Raw genomic sequence first — 22,988 nt, forward strand, 5'->3', positions numbered from 1 at the left:
AGGCCCTGCGGAAAGATGTTAAGTCCCGCAGGGCCCTGGTCTCTTGTGACAGAGTGTTCCACCAGATCGGAGCCACGGCCGAAAAAGCCCTGGCTCTAGTTGAGGCCAGCCTAACTTCTCTGTGGCCTGGGACCTTCAAGATGCTTTTATTTGAAGACCGTAAGTTTCTCTGTGGGGCATACCAGGAGAGGCGGTCCCGTAGGTACGAGGGTCCTAGGCCGTATAGGGCTTTAAAGGTTAAAACCAGCACCTTAAACCTGATCCTGTACTCCACCGGGAGCCAGTGCAGCTGGTATAGCACCGGGTGAATGTGATCTCGCAGCGAAGACCCCGTAAGGAGTCTCGCTGCAGCATTCTGCACCCGCTGGAGTTTCTGGGTCAGTCTCAAGGGCAGCCCCACGTAGAGCGAGTTACAATAATCCAGTCTGGAGGTGACCGTCGCGTGGATCACAGTGGCTAGGTCAGGGCGAGAGAGGTAAGGAGCCAACTGCTTAGCTTGGCGGAGATGGAAAAATGCCGCCTTTGTTGTAGCTGCAATCTGCGCCTCCATGGAAAGGGAGGTGTCGAAGATTACACCCAAACTCTTAACGGACGGTGCTGGCACTAATTGCGCCCCCGCAAGAGATGGGAGTTGCCCCCCCAATCCCATATCGTCCCGTCCCAGCCACAGGACCTCTGTCTTCGAAGGATTTAACTTCAACCGGCTCCCACGTAGCCATCCAGCCACAGCTTCCAGACATCTGGAAGACCCAGGTTCCTCCCCCCCCCCTTAAATCTCACACACCAAAAAACCATGTGAACTGTAGTTTGTTGTGGGTGCTGGGAACAATGTACAATACATACAATATATGGGAGTAGTAAACTACCGTTCCCAGGATCTGGAAGGATGTGCTTCAAATCTATAGTCTGTAGGCAGCCCCAGGTGTGAAGGGAATGAATCTTTTATTTCACGGGAATTTCCCTGTTGCATATGTTTCTTTGCTCTGGAACTCCTGGTTTCCTTGCCTTTTGCTGTGTTTTTTCGCTCTTTATTGTTTGCAGAGCTTCTCCCTTGATCTCTTTGCTGACTGACTCGCAGGACACCAAGCGGGAAATTTCCTCTTCGTGCGAAAAAGTGATTAACCAGATAATTAAATCTGTGTACCCTGTGTACCCTGCTATGTTTCCCTTGCTCAGATTACGATATTATAGGACACACGCGAAGTTAATTATCTCCGGCTGGAAGTTGTTATTGCTTTTTTAAAAGTTAAACGTATTTCCTTCTCCTCCCTCCTGGGCTTCCAGGACCCCTCTTCTGCGATCTCCCCGCCCCCGTCGTCCTCCGGCGGCTCCACCTCCAGCAGCAATCCGGAGGACTGTCCGGCTCTCAGCGACCTGATTCAAGGCAAGACCCAACCATTGTTTTCCCGAGGCAACTCATCCGTTCCCTCTTCACCTGTACTGTAGTATGAACTGGCCTCCAGTTCACCACGTCTTTTAGCGCGGTAAGTGCCATTGATCCAAGTGGGGCTTACTCCAAGGTAAGTGTGCTTGCACTTACCTGGGACTAGTCAGCCCGATCTGACTCAATGGCACTTAACACCTCCATTAAGGTGGTTAAATGACTATGTCGCGTGTGCGTGTTTTGCTCGATCCTCAGCGCGGACGAGCAGAGGGAGCTTTTTTGCAGGAAAATCGCCAGGAAAGTGTTGTTATACCTGTTGAGTGAGAGAAGCGGAGTTTTCCCAAACTGCCAGCATGGCAGTGGAGAGAGGGGAAGCAGCTTTTCAATAATATAATCGCAGCAAACCTTGTGACATTTGAGATGGGAGGTTTGTTTTTGTAAGAAACTAACCTTGCTCCCGCCTTTCACTGTGTGTAGCCAATGAATGAAGTCGTAACAATGAGAAATCGGAGCTAGCCAATTAACCAAAAGAAAGGTGGAGTAGAAACTTCCTGGTTAATTTTTTGAGCGCCCCCCCCCCCCATCCGCTCGCTGACCTTTTGGAGTGAGTGTTTCTGGACAAGGGAGTGATTGCTGTTCCATTGGGGAAGGTCAGAAATACCATAGATTGTGGCTGTGATTGAGCTTTCGACCTCTGGGCTTATTTTCCATACATGTGATTTTCTTCTTGTAAAATTGCCATGCTAATACAGGGTGAGTCTTTTAAAAGAGGCCCCGTAGAACCAGTGGCGTAGCGTGGGTTGTCAGCACCCGGGGCAAGGCAAGTAATTTGCGCCCCCTAACCCGTGGATTTGCGCCCCCTAACCCTAACCCCCAGATGTTGCGCCCGGTGCGGCCGGCCCCCCCTGCACCCCCCACGCTACGCCACTGCGTGGAACATGTGTACTCTGTATCCACAGGGCCTCTTTTAAAGGACTCACCCTGTAATAACAAAGATAATATTGCTGTGACAACAGAGAGTATACTAGCCTTAAGAAACAGACCAGTGATATACCCATTTTGCTGGCGCTGCAGTAGGGAGTGGCAGCCCTGCAGTGTACTCTTCCCACGTTTTATTCTGTTTTTAAAAGGGGAAATGCGAGGGGACTGTGGTGTTACTTGGAGCAGCAGTGCAATGAATTAAGGGTGTGCAGGGCAAAGGGAGCCAGGGGAAAACCTGAAGCGTTTCAGCTGTGGTGGAAAAATATTGTCAAAACAGCAAGTCTGCAATGATGAGTAAATCTGCCCATTGAAAAATAACAGAATGGGAGAACTATGGTATATTAGTTCCTCAAAGGCAGTTACTACACAGCTTATAGACGTGGTCCCCAGGCCTCACCACCACTCAGTCACCAGATCTACCAGAAATGATAGACCTGTCCTTTGGCACTAGTTATATATCCATGTACATTTTGTACTGCCTCTCTCCTGGAAAAAATCCTGCAGATGCCCAAGTTCTTACATGGTCAGACTGCTGCAATGGAACATATCTTGTCACAACTATGACTCTTAAAAACAGGTTTTTGCATTAGCATCTAGTATTTGAAAATTTTCATATGTGCATGAGCAGGAACCCTTTTTTCTGACCTATGGAAAGTGAGGGAAAGATCAGTCCTCTCCTTTTGGTTTCATCTTTGTAAGAGAGAATCTTGCCAGTTAAAGGAGGAAGGACATTCAAGTCCTTGGGCATGACCACCATTCTTACAGCCTTCGCTTCCTGTGGCTGAGTGGGAGACTGAGAGGAGTCGCAGGGCATTGTTCTTTGATCCTTCAGTGGACAGCCAGATGCCAGGATTCCTCTCTCTGTTAAAACTGCATAAAAGAGAGAATTTGAGCAGGTCCCTCTTGTCCTGAAGGGATGAGAAGAGTTCTAGTTTTCAAAATTATTGTCTGAGACAATCCCTGCCCCCCTCTCTGCCTGGTCAGCCTAAGTACAGCAACACGATGTTTCCACTTCCTTATAAGAACATTTTCCACACCTCCATCCAGCTCAGGGCTTACATTTCATTTTGTGTGCCTTAGTGCTGAATATTGTGATTACACGCATAACATTTCTCATCTGATGAAATATTCACTGTGTGCCATCACATTGTTTTCAGCTGCCTGTGGTATGTTGCCATGGCAGAGGAAGATCCTGCTGTGTTCACCTCTGGCACTTTGCCCTCTGACCCCCGTCTCCTTGCCACGGTGACCAACGCCTACCTGGGCACTCGTGTCTACAGGGACATCTTGCATGTAAACGGGGTGTATAATGGAGCAGTTGGGGACTGTCATCGTGCTGATGTTCCCAGCCCTATTAATGTCAAAATGAGTGTGGCTGCTGAGGACAGCCTGACCGAGACTTTCTCGTTGGACACCAGAACAGGTAAGTGTCAACAGTGTTGTTGCTTTTCATTGCAAATGCAGCAATGCCACAATGATGGGACTAGGTTATTTAGCTTGCACTGAGCATGGGCATTGTTTTAAAAGGAAGCTCTTACTTTTAAAGAGACAAAGGTGAACATTGAATAGAGTGTGCTGGTATTGGGCTCAGGATGTCCTGGATTCAAATTCCCACTTAGCACAAAGTTCACTAAGTTTTGGGGAGCTAATTGTAGTCTAGCAACCAGTTTTGAAATAAAGCTTAAATGGAATCCAAAGTATACCACTCCAGAGGAAACTTAGGATTCAAATGTAATCATTTTTTCCAGTACAATGTGTTTAAGATCTGGAGGTTTTTCTGTCTTCTTGTGCTACTAGACAATTTTTTCAATTCCATAGGGTGCCTGATATAATTCTTATTTCAGTAAATAACAAAACAAATAGTTTTTTAACTTCAATATTTGTCCAAGTATATCATTTTAGAGTTGTAGATTGTGTTTAGATGTTCTTGTCCCAAAAGTGAACTTTGAACCAGACAGACCTTGTGTGAAATTTGTGGTGTTAGGCTTTCTTTAGAACGTAAATAAAAGTGTAAGAATCTGAATTCACATGGATCATTTTCTTTCCTTTTTCCTGCAGGGACCTATATCCACACAATCCAGGCTCCAGGTTATAGAGCCACTCACAGGATCTATGCCCACCAATCCCTTGTTCACCTTCTGGCCTTCAGCATAACCATCCAGAGGTCAACGCTTGAAGGTGAACCCATTATTGTCAATCTACAGACCCAATTCACACCTGAGAGTCCAGACCTGGACTTGCACAGAGGGGCAGATTTCCAGGGAGCTCAGTGAGTATCATCATGAGAAGATTTGGTCAGATTTGTGTTGTCCTCCTTCCCCTGAGATATAAAGACAGTGGTAGAAAGAATTGAGTACTTCCTATGGTTTGGAGGAGAGGCCATAGCTCAGTGGTAGAGCACATACTTTGCATGCAGAAGGTCCAGGTTCAGTCTCTGTCATCTCCAGGGAGTCCTTGGAAAGACTTCTGCCGGAAACAATGCCAAACTAGATGGAACAAGGACCTGCGTTCCTGAAGGCAACTTCTTATGTCCCTGTGTTTGAATACAGGCAAGCCCAAGGAACAACGGCAGCCCCATTCAGAAGATGTTGGCAGATTAATGGGGGAGAAGATCTACCATGTATATCTTGATATATTTTTATGTTCTTAGGATGAGAGCTGTAGTCCAAAAGAGTTGTAGTCCAAAATATCTGCCTTGGAGGTAGGGCAAAGATATGGAGTGTTTGAAAAGTAAGGAGGACAAAGATTTTGTGCAGGATATGGATGGGAGCTAGAAAACCAGTGGTAGGATTAACAGTAGAGTTAGAGATGGGATTTGAATTCCTGGTGTGATTCTATGATCTGATGAAAGAACCATAAGGTCTTCCTTCCTGCAGCTTTTCTCTCCCTCTCTCCTTTAGCTACATCTATGGAAAGACTTTGGTCCCTGAGGTGGAGAGTGGCCCTCAGCCTACTGTACACATGATCTGGACCCCAGTGCCACAAGCAGTGACCCTCCCTGAGGAGGAGAAGGAAAAGACCTGGGAGTTTCTCACAGCCGTAGCAGAGAGTGAAGAGGACGTGAAAAGGAGCTTTAGTGAAGGAATGTCACTGATTGTCTCTCGTTCATTGTATGTGTCTCACGTCCAGGCGTGGACAGCCCTCTGGAAAGGATGCTGTGTGGAGGTTGAGGGACCTCTTTCACTGAGCCAGGCTGTTTATGGATGCCTCTATTACCTGCTGAGTGCCATTCCCCCCCTGGGTTCTTCTGACTTCCCATTCTCCGGAATTAGCCCTGGAGGCCTTTCTAATGGCACCTCGGGTGAAGATTACTGGGGCCATGTCTTCTGGGACCAGGTGATCCAAAAGGCACTACTGTGTCTCCAGTTTCCCATCTCTGTACAGAGGTGATGAAGTGCAGAAATCAGGAGATACCAGTAGGGAAGACATAGCCCCGAACTGAGCTTATTCTTTGGTTGCTTAGGCAAATCTTGGCTTTCCAGAGTATATAATTCTGAGAGATAAAGAACAGGAGGTGGTGTGAATTCCGCAGGATTTTCTCTGCGTGTGCTATATTATTTAAGTTTTGTGTAACTAGCTCCAGAATGAAGTATTGTCTTGTTATATACACAGCTTGTGGTGAGTGATCATGAAAGACTTGTTCAAAATCAAGGAAACTGAGTCAGACTATAAATCTTATCCAACCCAGTGTCTCCAAGATATTAGGCAGAGAAAGATTTTTCCAGTCCTGTAGACTGAGATCTTTTAAACTAAAGATGCCAGAAAATGAAACTGGAACTATAGGTTGGAGAAATTTAAAGGGGTTCCTAGACGGAGGTAACCCTTCAAGAAAACCAAAGAAAAAGGACATAGACTTCGAGTAAAAAGATCGGCCTTTATTAAAACGTATGTAGGGGTCAGCCTTTCACAAATCCCAGAAGTTACCTGTTTTTAGCTCTTGAACACTATCTTGTATACACCCCACTGAACTAACATGTATTTTTTTTTTAAGCCATGGAAGGGAAAATCTGTAGCATATACCTCTCTAAAAAGTCAGACATGGGCACTATCCTGTACTCCAGGGGTAAGGAGCCTGTGGCTCTCTAGACACTGTAAGAGCATCTTATGTGGGCTACCACTATCCTACATCATTAAAAGCTTCAGGAAGAATGAACATACAGATTTTATGACCAGGTTAGTGGTGGTGAGCTAGAAGGAATATGAGCTTGTCCATCTAATAACAATGTGTGATGTTCTCGTTAAACCCAGGATACCTGGATGTACCCAAACATCTTGCTTTTCTATCCGGAAGCAGCTTGTGCTATCCTGAAATACCGGATTCGAACGCTAGGAGGAGCTCTGTGCAACGCACAGGAGCAAGGATACAAGGTAGGAGCAACAGGAACAGAATGGGGACCTTACCTGACAAAGGGATTGCTCAGGTAAGAGAGAGAGAGAGAGGGAGAGAGATTGACCCATGAGGGTGCATGCACTCTTATTTTTTTCTGCTCATCATATTTGATAATATCCCACTGCTTCCCATCCACACTGCACAATGCAGCTATAATCCTGGGTATGGCATTTTGTTCCCATGGAAAGAGGAATGATTAGTAAACCACTCTGGGAACTGTAGCTCTTTGCTAAAGTTTCCATGTCTCTTTGGGAGAAGCCATGACTGTTTAAAGTGATACGATTCTGATTTAAATGTATAGTGCAGATGGGACCATTCTGATTTGTTTCAAATGGATTATACAAAGCGGGTCACGATCAGTGTCTAGTACGCATGACTTTCAACAGCGGCTAAAGTGCAAGGTTGTCCTGGGTATAAATCGCCCACAGAAATAGAGAATCACCATTTGAATTATCATCTCTTTTGAGTGTTACTCGATTGGATTGTGGCAGGGTGCAAAGTTCCCCTGGGAGAGTGCAGCAACAGGGCAAGAGGTCTGCCCTGAGGAGGTTTATGGAAAAGAGGAAATCCACATCAATGGAGATGTTTTGCTGGCATTTGAGCAGTATTACTACTTCACTCAGGTAAGTGTGGGGCATATTGTATGGCATTGCTGGTAAATGAATAAAACTCTAGCCTCGGGACCTGCTTCTGAAATTGAGAGAGCTTCATCTCTGAAGACAGTGTTGTATTCCTCTTTCCAGTTAATGCATCTTCTGATATTTATACCTCTCATTCCCCGTGAACTATGTTCACAGAATCATAGAGGTGGAAGGGATCAACCCCCTGCAATGCAGGAATATGCAGCTGGCCTTTATGGGGATCGAACCTGCAACCTTGGCATTATCAGCACCAAGCGCTAACCAGCTGAGCTATCCAGCTGATGTTATCCTGTTCTTGGATGGAAACGTGGAGCTCGGCGGCCCTCTGAGCCCCTCTTTCCCCTCTTGTTCTAGGACCTGGAGCTCTTCCATCAGGCAGGAGGCTGGGAGGTGGTCCATGCTGTGGCTCAGTACTGGTGCAGCCGGGTGGTGTGGAACCCAGAAGACCAGAGCTACCACATCCCTGGTAAATATGCGCAAAGAGACATACACCGACTTTTGCATTTCATGTGCTGCCTCTTGAGCTGCCTGCAATCTACTACTATTACACTTCTCATTCAGGTGCAAAGTGATTTGCCTTTGGTTTTCTGGCCTCTTTCCTTAATCCTCTGAGGGGAAACCAGACACAATTCTGGGGAAGCAGGAGAGATGGCGTTGTGTATGTCACAAGGACCAACCTGTCAGCCCTCAGCCCTGCCCTTCTTCACATGTGCAAACGGGAAGAACAGGTTCCCCACTACTACCACCAACTCAATGCAGTTTGTCCGTCTGTGTCCAAAATGCAGTGAATGTGCTTGTGCAAGAGCTTCGACCAGGACATTATCCATGCCTGTGTGCATGTCCTTTCTCTAAGGCACATCTCTAGGCTCTTGGAACTATGTTTGCAGTGACTGCTAAAATCTCAGAGGAGCTATAGAAGGGAAGGACTGTAGCTCAGGGGTAGAGCCCCTGCTTGGCATGCAGAAGGTCCCAGCTCCAATCCCCAGCATCTCCAGGTAGGGCAAGGAGGGACCTTTGCTTCTGAAACCTTGGAGAGTCATTGCCAGCTGCTGTAGAGCAGACAACATAGAGCCAGCTGGAGCCACCATCTGATTCAATATAAAGCAGCTTGCCGTGTTCCAGTGCTGACTAAGTGAGGCTTAGTTATCTGCATGACTCCTTGCCGCATCCCATACCTAACAGCAGATATATGCAAAAAGTGCAAAATAGGCAAGTATATGCACAATAGACTTAACCTGCAACATTTGTTTGGCTCCTGGAATCTGACTTTTCTTGACTTGGGCTCATTCTGAATTTTCAAAAAATCCAGGAAGTGCTTCCATGTTCTGCCTTCTTCTAGGTGTCCTGCCCCCTGATGAATATCACGGTGCTGTAGATAACTCTGTTTATACCAATGTCATTGCCCAGAGGAGGTAAGGGACTTGCAGAATTGATGACATTTTCTCTCTATGCTCTTCCGGTTTCTGCCTTTCTTCTTCTTCTTCTTCTTCTTCTTCTTCTTCTTCTTGCTTGGGTGATGGATACAGGCAAAGGAATCCATAAATTAATTGATTAATTAAAAGTTCTTTTCAAAAGGTTTGTACCACCTTTCTGCCAAATAGCAGGCTGCTTGACCATAAAATTATGAAAGGCCATAAAATTCACTGCATAAGGTAGCAGCAGAATAAAAGAAGATGCAGGGGATAAAACAACAATGAAATAATTGTTATAATAAATTAATAACTCAACAAGATCTTCAAATTGACCAAACAACACAAAACAAAATCTCTTTACAGAATTAATCATCAGTACTGATTCCTACCTCCAATACTGATTATTGCCTAAAGGACAGCTCAGCTGTAAATGATTGATTTAGCTGCAGGAAGAAGTCCTGCAGGAAGAAGTTGGCTCCATGTTCCATTAAAAAAAGCTTAACTATGGGTTAGCTCAGTGTGGCACAGCAGCAAACCAGCCAGCCTCAGTCTCCTCTCACAGAGCCTGAACAGTAGTGCTCAGCCATGGTGTGATGTGTGAGCTAGGCTGACCATTTGCATTTCCTGTTTGCCCTGCCACCATTTTCCTTCATGGTCCCTTTACTCTAGGTTTTGACAGCTTGATTGGTGCCTTTTAAAACATGGAGGTTGCTTCCACATTCATCCTGATTTGTTTGCGGAAAGCTCAGATGACATGGGCTATTCAATGAGCATTCAATCAGATTAGTTTGTGGGGAGCTTACAAGACCTCGTATCAAGCGCCATTACCCCCACAATTTCCAATACATTTCCCCATGACTTTCCTTTCTGCGACAATTTCATTTTGGGGGAGGAAGTGGGCTTGTTGTGCATGACCTCCAAGTCATCTTTAATTGTGCAACATGAATTTGCCACCAAGTGACCGAATCCCACACAAAAATTGCAGCAGTCCAGAATCACCCTAAAGCTTCCCACCTTGTAGCTCTCAGCCTTGTCCTGCTAGCCCAACTCTTTCTTTCCTTCTTCACTTTTTTTGTAAAGCTTTTTTTTTTAAAAAAAACACTTTTATTTGCTGCTTCCCAGCTTGAATTTTGCAGTTGACTTGGGGTCTCAGTTGCATATTCCAATCCCTGAAGCGTGGGAGGAAGTTCGGAAGAAAATTAAAGTGCTTTTTGATAAAAGCAGGAATTACCACCCAGAGTATGATGGGTACTGCCCAGGTGAGTCGGTTCATGGCAAGGGAGTGTGTGGTGGGCCTAACCCTTTATAACAGTTGTTGTGCAGGTCAAAGTCTTCACGTCAGTGTCACTTGCCTTTCTAGTAAAATGGGTTTCCGTGTGCAAAGGTGTGGGGCACCAAAATGGGCAGAGGATAGGCGTGATTTCCCACATACCAGAGAGAACCCCCAGTGTATTTAGACCCTAGGTCCCCAACAAAACCTCAGAGTAGCAGAGTCTGAGGCAGGGAACACAGGAAGCTTTTTTTTATATACCTAGGTCAGTATTGTATCGTGACCAGCACTGTCTCTCCAAGGTTTGAGGCAGGAGTCCCTCCCAGCCCTGCCTGGGTTTGCCAGGGAGCGAACCTGGGACCTTTCCATGGCTCTGGCACTGCAATCTCTTGTGGTCCATGCACACTGCCCTCATGCCACCACAGAACACTGGCAGCAGGGAACAGCAGAGAAGCATAAACCCTCTGCTGCCAAAGCTGACATTACATTTGGCAGCAGAAGTGGAGTTTCCTGCGTTCAGAGGAGACACACCGCCTCCTGAGTCTTTCCACAATTTGGAAGATGAGGGGGAAGGAAAGGAATTGACCTTAGAAGGCACGTCTTGAAGTCCAGTTTCCTCCCTGAGGAGTCTCTTAGTCTGCACGAACACACACACACACCCTCGGCAGTTTCAAGTAACACAAGGGGTGGGAGTAAGAGAATTCATCTTGGAGAATGTGCATCCTCCCTCACACATCCTCCAAATTCAGTTTCCCCACCTTGAAGGCACTTGTCTTGCCCCCTGAGTGCAACTGGTTTGCACACACAACTATTATGAGGCAAGGTGGAGCCATTTACCCCAGGTGACAGATCCAAGCGACATCATGGCACCACAGCCATGGCACCACAGTGGGGCTTCCCACACTGTTGTCCTAGCTGTTGCGCTTGCTGCACCCTCACCCAAGGTAGTCTGGCAACTCCGTTTCTGGTACAATTCACCATAAGGCACGTGGGCTGGGGTCACATGTCTATCTTGCCTCTTGTCCTTTCCTCAGGTGAGCAAGTGAAACAGGCTGATGTTGTCCTGCTTGGATTCCCTGTCATGTATCCCATGGACCCAGAAGTCAGAAGGAATGACCTAGAGATGTATGAGCCAGTGACTGACCCTCAGGGGCCAGCCATGACCTGGGTAAAAAACCTTGTCTTGAAAAGGATGGAAACCTCAAATGGTTTCAGTGCGAGGTCTTCCATAGGTTTGCTGCTGAAATGAATTTATCTGAATGAGGCTGTGGTGGCCCTCACTGGTAATGGCATTGGTCCTTTTCTCCATCAGAGCATGTTTGCTATTGGCTGGTTGGAGCTGAAGGAGACCGGAAGAGCCCAACAGCAGCTGAGCAAATGTTTCAGCAACATCACTGAGCCATTTAAGGTCAGGCAGGTCAAACCTTCCCACCCCCCTCTTAAAATCTGATCCCTGTAGGTACCCTTTCCAAATAACAACCTTGAAAAAAATATTTTCCCCCGACTCTTTCAGATCTGGGTGGAGAACGCTGATGGATCAGGAGCTGTGAACTTCCTTACAGGGATGGGTGGATTTCTGCAGGCTATTGTTTATGGATACACTGGATTCAGGTACAAGCTGTATTAACAATAATTTTCATGTGCACAGAGGCGTAGCCAGGGGGAGAAGGGGACACTGGGTGCCACACCGTGGTGGGTGGCACTTAACTGCGCCCGAGCCACACGTCTCCTATGGGAGTGACGCTGTGGCTCAGGCGCCTGCAGGTTCCACGCTGCCTGCCACCTCCCACTCAGCTGCGCTACAGCTGAGGGGGAGGCGATGGGCAGACTCCCAGCAGGCTCTGTGCTGCTCAAAAAAGCAACATGGGCCTGCAGGGCGCCAGAGCGGAATGGGGCTCGGCCAGTGGGACTCTGGCGTGCCCTGCCCCACCCCCCATGCATGCTGCACTGGGCACCCAAGCAGTTAGCTATGTCGCTGAATGTACATGGTCCTGAAGTGCATTGGAATAAAAAGGATGTCAGCTCCTATGAAAAAGGTGTTCACTACATCAGGAAACTGAATCACATATGAGCTGCAGGTTCCACCTGTTGTCTCTGTAATGACTTGTTGGAGTCAGGAAAGATGAATCCCCATCCCTCCTGTCCCTGCCACCCTGCTGGATGCCTGAAAGACTGGGGAGTGATTGCAACTTGACAAAGAGCTTCAAATAGGGATGGGGGGGGCTGATTTTAAATGGTTACTCTTGCTGGATTGGTCCGTGGCGAGTCACTCTCTAGCCTGCCCCAATAAAGCCTGTATACCCCCTGGCTCTGAGATTGAAGTAATCCAGTTTCCTCCTGATTTGTCCCCAATGTGATCTTCATACTGAGGAAAGCGTTGTGGGTGCATCACCCAAATTTCAGGGCAACACAAGCAAACAGTTCCAGTGGAGAGATGTTATTAGAAGGAAGGGCTTTTATCTCTGGACTAGTGTGATTTAAGTTTGGCTGCCCTAAGGTGGGAGGAATAGCAGAGGCGTTCTTGCTCTGTTTTTTGTTTTTTCCTAGTGAGATGGTTTATTTGCAACCAACATGTGTGGGAAACTTAGTTGCAGCCACAAAGCTTGTCCTAACAAAGTTTGAGTCAATACTGAAGTGGGACAGAGCCTCTCGGCACTCAGATAAAAATAACCACAAAGCTGCCTCTAGGTTAAGGAAGAACAGGAAATGGCTGAAGTACTCAAATCAGGTCCGGTTTTGAGAGTCCTGAGGAAGTGGGGAAATGCCCTCTTGAGGTTGTTTCTTGGTCTGTCCTCAGGCGCCTTCAGCCACGCCTGGGAGCCTCAGTGCTTTTGCATAATCAGCATTGTGTTGATAAAGTATATACAGATTTCTACTTATATTGATTTGTCACAGTTAGAATGCCGGTATTAAAAAGGCAGAAGGCAATTGTCAAAATGAAGATTAATATTTATAGAAGCAAAATCAACAGAAGGAGACGTGGGGGGGAAAAGTAATCTCTGTGGTAGCTTTGCTGGGGCACCGCCAGATGGTTCCCAGGTGGGTTCTAATTGCCACAGTCCATCTTTGATGGCTGCTTCTGATCTCTGCCAGCCCACACAACTGGCAGGAACCATCCTAAGCTGTCCAGTCCATTGTGAATGTGGGGTGTGGAAAGTGAGAGGCAAAAGAAGTAGGGTGCCTTCTTGACTCTCCAACAGAAAGTCTTCCTGTACTTCCTTTAGGATCACCAAGAAGCACCTGAAGTTTGACCCCATCTGTCCAGATGACATAAAGAAACTAAAGATCACCGGTGTGTGCTACTTAGGAAGCAAGCTGGATTTCACCCTTACCAAAGAAGATGTCACCATCCGAGTGACACAGGCCTCCTCTGTCCTACAGCCACCTGGTCTGGAGGCTGTGCTGGCAGGAACCGGCGAGCATCTTCCCTTAAATGAAGGTACAGCATCATCTCCCACAGCTGTATTATCAAGGTTTCCTGTTGCTGACAGGGAGATCCTCTCCCACTTAGCTGAATGTTTTAACAAATTGAGGTATATTCTTGGGTTGGTACTGAACTAGAGTAGACCCATTGAAATTAATGGGCCTGGTGTAGTTATGTTCCTTTGTTTCAGTGGGCTTACTCTGAGGAAAACCTAGTTGAACACCACCCTTGGTATATAGCAAAGATGGCGAGGAAAGGGTTCACCACCTTGGTGGTGGTTTTAAGCAATGCCTCCTGTCCAAGCTGCAACCAACCTGTTGGATCCACTTCCCTCAATATTTACGCCCTAAGACAAGCTAAATATAGGTGGAATAATTTGTTACCTCAGGAGACCTGTTGATCCTCTGCAGCATCTATATAGAAGGCTAAAAAGATGATGATACTAGAAGAGTTGTTTGTTTGGATGGCCACCTTTACAGCTTGTGTGCTTTCTGTTCTATTTCAGGACAGAGTATCTCTTTCCCTGCAGCCGCAGGCTGGATCCAGAAGGTTGAGACAATTTAAAGCCAGCTTGTTTTGATTCTATGACAAATATGAAAAAACTACCAGGCCTTTGCAAGCTAGCAGCCAGCCAGTAGTATCTTAGAGGCTTTGTGGTTCATGTTAGCATGCAGCAATACTGAAGAGCCTGAATCTTGAGTTCTTGACTGCATTCATTGTGTATATAACCAACCTGCTGAAGTGGGAGCTGAAATTCCCACCCACCACCACTGACTACCTTAGAGATGTAGCTTCCTTCCTGGACAGAAAGGTTCTGCAATGGAGAGAAAAGGAAAATAGCTTATTTTCCATTCTTTTTTTTGGAGGGAGGGGCAAGCAGCTAGTCTGAAGAAATCCCAAAAACTTTCCTGTTAATTTGATTATTGTACATTGTGATTAGCATTGGGGGAGGGGAGGGGGGAGTGTAAACCACTTATATTTTCCCCCTATAATTTTTATTAAATTTTCTGTTTTACTTTAAGGTTGTTTAAATATTCTAAAATGTATCAATGACGTCTCTCCTTCTCTTTCCATGGTTCATTTTGCATAACATAAAGGGACCCCTGACCATTAGGTCCAGTCGTGACCGACTCTGGGGTTGTGGTGCTCATCTCGCTTTATTGGCCAAGGGAGCCGGTGTTTGTCTGCAGACAGCTTCTGGGTCATGTGGCCGGCATGACTAAGCCGCTTCTGGCGAACCAGAGCAGCGCACGGAAGCACCGTTTACCTTCCCGCCGGAGGTACTTATTTATCTACTTGCACTTTGATGTGCTTTCGAACTGCTAGGTTGGCAGGAGCAGGGACCAAGCAACGGGAGCTCACCCCGTCACGGGGGTTCAAACTGCTGACCTTCTGATCGGCAAGTCCTAGGCTCTGTGGTTTAACCCACAGCGCCACCTGCGTCCTTGCATAACATAAATCCCTGCATATTTTACATAAACTAAACCATTCAGTATTCCATTATTACATCTATCAAAACTTATTTACACTGTTGAATTCATCTTAATGATGCCCGCGTTTTCAAGTGTACACAATTTCCCCCCCGTATATGGGGGAGTGTAAACCACTTTTAGAATTTTTTGACAGTCAAGTGGTATATGCATTTTATAAAATAAATAAATAAAACTGCGAGTCAGTAGTAGTCTTTCTTCAGACCAGAACTGAACCCTGGCATTTTCAAGGATTTCTTCCTACCTCCTCCTCTGACAGTTCCAAATGTTCTTCAGCAGGTTTACCAGATGGAAACTTGCAAGGCAGTGCAGAAGACCTTGCTACCTTTACAGACCTGGGATGGATGCCAAAACAGCAAGCATTTCCAATGGCTTGTCTTTGAGAGGCTAATATGCTAAGCGTTACTTATACAAAAAGCAAGCTGCATATGCCGGCAGCAATAGTCCAATTAACTCGGTTTAGAAGCCTCTTTCCAGTTCTCATCCATCTCTCATATAAGGGAATAACTGACCTACCTTGAATAACAGGCTCCCCTCTCCCAACTTGCTAAATCAAAACTAAGGCTTCAAAGCAAGCAGAGAAGCATATATGATCTCATTTTACAGCTTGCACCAATTAGCCCCAGGGTTATCTTGACTACCAAGAAGGCATTTACACGCCTTCCAGAGCATTTTCACCGTTTGGTTAGTCAGCGGTTAAGAGAAGTCTCTTTTTGCATATGCTGTGAGAGCTTATTTTCCACATCCTGTTCCTCCACCAGCTACACAGACCTTCCTCAACCTGATGTTTGGGCTATGTCCTGACAATGTCAGAAGGCAGAGGAAGGGAATCTGAATTTCAGGGTCAACACGGTTGCTCGCTGCAATCTTTCACCAGGATGAAGAAAACCATTCATTCCTTCCAAATAGTAGAATACTGTCTGAGAGTCGCTTGGCGGTTGTAGAAACATTGCATGAACAGGAGTTGGCAAAGGGGGAGAATTATTTAAGGGAACTTTGGGGGCGTTGCTTCCTCCCACTTTTAGCCTTTGAAAGTCAACAAAACAACCACACGATGGCACCAAAACCACTGATTCAGGGAAGGGAAGGCCCGAAAGGAGCATCTGAAGAGGAAATGGGCTGTGCATGGCACTGTCATCTGTTTACCCTGACCTGGGTTGTGTAAATGCCAGGGGTTAGGAATGCCAGGGGGGAAATGAAGAGAACATTCCTTTTTTAAATTTCCAAAGGCAGCAGGGGACAAGAAGCACCCACAGTTTCTTTTCCTAGTCCTGCTGGGTCAGGCATCCCTTGCCTGCCTGCCCGCCTGCTGTGCAGCATACGTACTGCTTGTTACAACAGGTGGAGAGGAAGAAAGAATGGATGGAGGCCGTGGAGCAAAATGCTATGTAGAATATAGTATTTTGTTAAGGTTATTTTTGCAGTGGTTTACATGAAAAAGAGCAAAAGAATACATTATAAAATATAATAGACAAAAAATACTAAAACGGAAGAAAACCGCTAGCAAAATAAGATCCAGGTTTAAAACCAAAAAAGGGATAGTATGGGAAACAGTGTTATTAGAAAAATTAACGAATAAACTGAAACTGACACGGGGACAAATGGAAGAAGACGCCTTCACCCTGGTATGACTCCGCTTTATCACATACACAGCCCAACAAGACGACGACAAGAATCCACCAACAGCATATGACTCAATATGGCTAACCTACGGTAATTACCGTATTTTTTGCTCTATAAGACTCACTTTTTCCCTCCTAAAAAGTAAGGGGAAATGTGTGTGCATCTTATAGAGCAAATGCAGGCTGCGCAGCTATCCCAGAAGCCAGAACAGCAAGAGGGATTGCTGCTTTCACTGCGCAGTGATCCCTCTTGCTGTTCTGGCTTCTGAGATTCAGAGTATTTATTTTTTCTTGATTTCCTCCTCCAAAAACTAGGTGCGTCTTGTGGTCTGGTGCGTCTTATAGAGCGAAAAATACGGTAAAAAATACCCACCCACCCCACTCACACATGAAAACAAAGTTCACCACAGCCAATCACAAACAAACAACCACACCCTAGGCCAACCCCAGTCTCTCTCACCACCAAAGGAACACAAGCAAATAGGAAAGAGAACCCGCACAAGCGATGCTGACATAAAACCCCACACATACATCAAGCAGAATAGAAGCGTTGCCACCAGCCCCATCAACCATGCCCCCTCCACCTCTTCCCCCCTTTTTCTTCCTAATGTAATGTCTCAACAAATGAAATGGATCTGTAGAAAATGTAACTTGAAAAAAGAGACATTACACATACTTTTGTAAACCAAAAAATCTTTAATAAAAGATACGTTAAAAAACACACACCAAAAAAGGGAGAGCAACAGCAGTACAGAAGCTCTTTAAAGAAGGTAAGATTAAAAATTAAAAGATAATCTGGGAGAGGAAAGACTGCAACCCCAGTGCCAGGCAAACCTGTCTGAAGAGGGCATCCTACAGCCACAGAGGCTTTCTCTGATAGCCACCTGCCAAACTTTGGTTGACACTGTAGTGGCTGCAAAGCATTCTATAATATTTCCCTCATCTCAGCCTCCACTCTTGTGTTGGGGGAATTTTGGGGTTCAAGCCCAGCCAGTTGAATCCAGATACCAACTGGCTGTGGGAGTTGCCAGAAGGAGATGTACAAGATGCCATACAACCGTCTTAGGGACTCCATTCTGGATTTGTGTAGAGTTTACTCCTTGGTCATTTCTTCTGCCGAAGATATCCCACAAAGCAGTGGAGGTTTAGGATCAGAGTTTTCTTTTTCCTAGATGGGCTGCCTTCTCAGGTTGACAAGCCCCACCAGCATGTGCAAAAACTGCCTTCTTGACCACTATTGGTCTCAATTCACTGGAGCCCATCTTTGCAGGCAGGGGAAACCCCTAACTCACTGAGCGTTTGAGACCCATTGATTACCCTCACCTGGTTTAGCCGGCTAGTCGAAGCTGTTCCTGGGGTGTGGCTGCTGTCGCATGCTGACAGCTTCTAAGAGTCACAGGAGAGAGTGGAGTGCAGGATGGGGACCAAAAGGTGGACAAACTACCCCACAAGGAGCACAACGTGTCCCTCCCAAGACTTACTACCCCTTAAAGCCCTATATACCCTACAAAAGATCACACACATGGCAAATGTGGGAGTTTTCCATACGCAGCCTTGTGACAGCAAGGTTGTAAAACAGAATCTTCAAGAATGTAAAACAAGATCTTCTGTTCTTCGTCTTTTCCCCTCCCTCCTGTTTATTCAACAGACTTCCTTAGCAAGCAGTCCTTGAGATGACAGCTGGAGCCTCTGTCTCCCTTGTCAAGGATCCCAGTCCTTGCCTTATTCACACACAGGCTATACATTCCAGACTCTCTTCTCTCACAGACATTGCGTTTCAGTTTGACCCTGGGGCTGTTGGTCCCTCCTTCCTTGCTAGCAAAACCACACCTACACACACATACACTTTCTCATTTTTAATTTCTTTATCATTTTGTTCTTCCACACTGGGAAGAATAGCCGTCTGGGAGATTTGGACAGCAAACCAAATGCTTCAAGCCAGGCATAGGCAAACTCGGCCCTCCAGATGTTTTGGGACTACAACTCCCATAATCCCTAGCTAACAGGACCAGTGGTTAGGGATGATGGAAATTGTAGTCCCCAAACATCTGGAGGCCGAGTTTGCCTGTGCCTGCTTCAAGCCCTAGTTACTTTCTCATAGCCATATGTGCCCTGAACAGCCAGTGAGTTAAGGTGAGAGCTGCCAGGCAACTTCGTTTTCCAGGCACTCAGGGCTGACAAAAAAACAACCCCAAGCATCTTTTGAGGAACAAAGGGCTGGGACAGTAGCTCAGTAGCAGAGCAGGTGCTTTGCATCCAAACTGCTGCGAGCCACTGCCAGTCAGTGTAGACAACACTGAGCTGGATGGACAACTATTCTGAACGGGTATATCTCAGCTTCCTATGTCGCAACTATACAAACTGAAGTCGTGCCTTTCTTCTGAGATAATACAAGCCTTGGGATCAGAGCTGTCTTTCCCATTGGTCTTAGTGGTTCAACACGCCAGAGTGCCGGCCTCTCAGGGGCGCCCTAGCTAGTGGGGGAGCTGTGCGGCTTTGCCGGTGGCCTTCCCGTTTCCCTGCATGCCCGCCAGCTGTGCCCCGCTAACTATATGACTGGCGGACACGCAGCTTCCTCCCCAAGCTTCTGCATCTGCTAAAGACAGCCTTGCTCCCAGTCATTGTCCTCCTCCTGCTTCCTGGCGAAAGAAGAAAGAAGAAGAGGAGTTTGGATTTGATATCCCGCTTTATCACTACCCAAAGGAGTCTCAAAGTGGCTAACATTCTCCTTTCCCTTCCTCCCCCACAACAAACACTCTGTGAGGTGAGTGGGGATGAGAGACTTCAAAGAAGTGTGACTGGCCCAAAGTCACCCAGCAGCTGCATGTGGAGGAGCGGGGAAGCGAACCCGGTTCACCAGATTACGAGTCTATCGCTCTTAACCACTACACCACACTGGCTCTCAGCCAGTGTGCAACCTTCCCGGGCTGCCTTCTTGGGTGCCCCAACACCAGAGAGCATGTCTGTCAGCATGTTTTCCTGCTTGATCGCCGCCACCACGCCGGGGATCGGGACTGTGGGGGAGGCAGAGGACATTTTCCACCGCCCCTCCTGTGTTCTAAACCACTGAGCCTCTTGGGCTTGCCGATTGGAAGGTCAGCAGTTCAAATCCCTGTGACGGGGTGAGCTCCCTAACCCTAACCCTGTCAGTAGATTTTTTTTCTATTAGATGCAAGGATTTCACATTTTGAGGAAAGTGAGGAGAAGGAACCAGGAGAATGCAGGAGAAGCAGCACAAAATGCTGCAATCTTACACCTGCTTACTTGGGAGTAAGTCCAGTGGTTCCACCCCTTAGAAAAGCTTGACAACTCTGGGAAACGGGGGGGTGGGGGGGTGGGGGTCTTTGCACCACGGCGCTGGATATGCTTAAGACGGCCCTGCTGGGGATGCCCTACATAAGAGAGCATTGCAGTGCTGGAGTGTGTTTGTAAGATTTCAGGCCAAACAGTGCAGACCTGGCACCTGCAAAACATTACCACAAGGGGGTCCTTAGATGCTGGAAACAGTGTACCAGGATGGGGTGCTTCTTTCTTGCCCAGCAGGAAAGGGCTCACAGATTGGCAATGCAACCTCATCAGGATGGTTAAAGATGCACCTACAACCTCCAGGAAGAGACGCAGCCTCTTAACTCGGGGGAATAGCGATGAAGCTTTTCAAACCCCATGGGGTGTGCTGAGTAAACCTGAGGAGCTGGGAATTGTAATACAAGGGAACCATGGTGCAAACTGAAGCAGTTTCAATTGTGTTAATCCAAAGCACTTGTCTCTGGCTCCACATATATAATTGGTTCTGAATCCACACACCACTGACATGTGTCCCTCAACGAATTGCCCCTGAGGGAATGTGTCCCTCAACAGAAAGAAAGAAAAGTTGTTTGCCCCTGCTGGTCAAGGTTGTGCTGATTCAGCATATTATTATTGTAAATCCACAAGGCATAATGTCTCTCCCTGCCCCTCCAATCAACCCTATGTGATTTGTTCAGGTGAAAGATAATGATTTGACCAAGGCCACCCAGTGAGCTCAATTGCTGAGGAGAGTTTTGCAAGGTGTCCATCTGTGGCTTGACCTGATCTATGTCACCAGGTCACATAGGTGGAGTTTGAAATGGTTCTGTTTGGACTTCCGGTCGGCGCCAGCGCTTAATGGCGGTCCTTGCCTCGAGCTCCGAGGCAGGACTGCTCTGTGAGTTCGGGTCTGACCCGCTACGGCGAGCGGGGGACCCCTAAAATCACAGGCGCTGAAGCCTGTGAACAAGGAGACTCGGCGGGCACCTTTTGCGCCCCCCGGTATTGCGAAAGAGCCTTTTTAAAGGCTCCGTAGCGGCATCGGGTGTGAGCGCGGTGCTGAGAGTCGCAACCCAGCTCGCAGAGTGAAGCCGCGTCGCCATAAGCGGAGAGCGTCGATTCCTTCCTGAAAAGAAAATTTGGACTGAACACCCGTGAGTAAGAGCGGAAAAAAGACGGTACAACAAAATTTTAAAAAATTTGGCTGAAAACGGGACGGCATAAAATAAGGAAGTCTGCCCCCCCCGGACTGCAGAAATCTAAAGCAACGTCAGACCTCGCTGCAGTTGCAAGAAAGTTACAGTTGAACTTTTAACCCTGACCTGTCAAATGTATCCTTCCCCCCCGATCGGCAAGAGAAGGGGGGGAAAGACAGTCTTGTGAAGATACTCTTTAATTTGAAAAGGAAACAAGGTTTCCCATCGCCCTGACTCCCCCGGGACGACCTGCCAGGAGTGAACACCGGGAGGAATGGGTCTTTTAAGAGCATCATTAAAAAGTCGGAAAGTTGGATAAAGTTGTAGAACTTGAAGGGGACTTTATTAGTGAAACTGATTAATTAAATCCATCAGAGGAAAAGTGTTTTTAATAACTTTAATGGCGGACTTCGGACTTTTCACATTTGGCTTCCTGTTTCTTTGTTTCCCCGAATTTGGACATTGTTAATTGCTCCCTCTTGAGGATCAAGAGGGGAAAAGTGTGACTAACAGTGGGATTTTCCATCGCGAGTTTTTCCTGTGAGAACGACCTTGGGACATGAGCGGCACAGCTGAGGAGATAAGAACCAGATCTAAAACTAAGGTAACACAAAAGAAAAGAGCCTCAATTTCTGGCCAAACAGTGCCGGCACCAGAAAGCTCAACAGCTGCATCAATGGATTCTATGACACAGGCACTACTGAAAATTAATCAATCCCTTGAGGCTTTAACAAAGCAATCCACAGAAAATACAAAAAAATTGACAGAATTGACAGTGAGACTGGACTTGAATACTACATCTGTGACAACTAATACGGAATCTATTAATAGACTGATTCAGGAATCTACAGAAACTAGGAAAATTGCTACGAGTGCGAAGGCAATTGCAGAAGAGACACAGGGGAAACTTGCGCCGATTGAGAAAAAAGTGAATGAGCATGAGGCAGCTCTCTCCCTATTGGAATTACAGAGGAAAGAACGAAATTTGAAACTAAGGCAAGTTCCAGAGAACGAAGGGGACGACCTGAAGGAATTCCTCACAGAGGCAATTTTGGAAAATTGGCGAGAGGATTTGGAAGATGATGAAATAGAAATAACAACGGCTTTCAGACTTGGCAGAAAACAAGTTAAAAGGGCAAGGGATTGTCTGATTACCCTAAGAACCAAGCAGGAGAGAGATAAGATATTGAACCTGCATTACCAAAAAGCTTTGGTCATTGAGAACACTCAAGCTCTGATTTTTAAAGATATTCCTAGATACATCTTGGAAGTGAGAACCTTTTATAGAGATCTTGCCAATTTGCTGAGGAAAAATTACATACCTTTCAGGTGGGAGTTCCCACAGGGATTGTCCTTTAACTATAAAGGGAAGAAGGTGAGAATAAGAACAGTACAGGAGAAAGAAGATTTCTTGGAGAGAAATTTGGAGGACCTGCAGAAAGGAACGGCACAAGGACTAACAGCAGAAGGGGGAGAACCAGTGGATATAGCAAACTTATCATACGGCCTACCACAATCAACAACTGAAGAAGAAGACAAACTTGGGGCAGTCGGAGGGACAAACGCTTAATAATCAAGATGTCACTGCAACTTCTTAGTTGGAATTGTAATGGTTTGAACCATCCCCGAAAAAGACGTCAAGTTTTTCATATCTTGAAAAAAGAGCAATTGGATTTGATATGTCTACAGGAAACTCATATAATCAGGACACATAGAAAATTGCTCGTGAATAAAAGATTAGGACAAGAATTTATATCTTCTGACAAAGTCAAAAAGAGAGGAGTTGTGATTTATGCAAAAGAAAAATTGGATCCAAAAATCAAATTTAAAGATGAAGAAGGAAGATATTTGGCAATTGAAGTACAGATTCAAGGAGAAAAGTATTTGGTTGTT

General features: G+C 46.4%; 1 protein-coding gene across 4 annotated transcripts; it reads left to right on the plus strand.

Annotated features, from left to right (window-relative positions):
* The first annotated feature begins 1,239 nt into the window (after positions 1-1,239).
* PGGHG (protein-glucosylgalactosylhydroxylysine glucosidase) lies at positions 1,240-15,171 on the plus strand. 4 transcript variants are annotated; one of them, XM_083417695.1, is made up of 14 exons: positions 1,240-1,384; positions 3,523-3,788; positions 4,424-4,634; positions 5,266-5,701; positions 6,614-6,733; positions 7,247-7,378; positions 7,751-7,862; positions 8,736-8,808; positions 9,931-10,067; positions 11,113-11,246; positions 11,391-11,486; positions 11,592-11,689; positions 13,303-13,517; positions 14,008-15,171. In XM_083417695.1, exons 2-14 carry the CDS (start codon positions 3,542-3,544, stop codon positions 14,064-14,066), a joined length of 2,070 nt encoding a protein of 689 aa, XP_083273821.1. In that variant the 5' UTR covers positions 1,240-1,384; positions 3,523-3,541; the 3' UTR covers positions 14,067-15,171. The 4 variants fall into 4 exon arrangements, with proteins under 4 accessions (XP_083273821.1, XP_083273824.1, XP_083273822.1 ...); XM_083417696.1 differs by having other exon boundaries at positions 1,346-1,484; XM_083417697.1 differs by lacking the exon at positions 1,240-1,384 and adding an exon at positions 1,973-1,988.
* The last annotated feature ends 7,817 nt before the right edge of the window (positions 15,172-22,988 follow it).

Source organism: Podarcis tiliguerta (assembly GCF_965153285.1).
Source record: "Podarcis tiliguerta genome assembly, chromosome: 1".
NCBI classification, from domain to species: Eukaryota; Metazoa; Chordata; class Lepidosauria; order Squamata; family Lacertidae; genus Podarcis; species Podarcis tiliguerta.

Bases quoted from the DNA above. Each gene is read 5' to 3' on its own strand.
- PGGHG (XM_083417695.1), top strand. From the start codon at position 3,542: ATGGCAGAGGAAGATCCTGCTGTGTTCACCTCTGGCACTTTGCCCTCT. The intron at 11,247-11,390 runs GTAAAAAACCTT...TTTCTCCATCAG, and splicing joins AGGGGCCAGCCATGACCTGG to AGCATGTTTGCTATTGGCTG. The intron at 11,487-11,591 runs GTCAGGCAGGTC...CGACTCTTTCAG, and splicing joins ACATCACTGAGCCATTTAAG to ATCTGGGTGGAGAACGCTGA.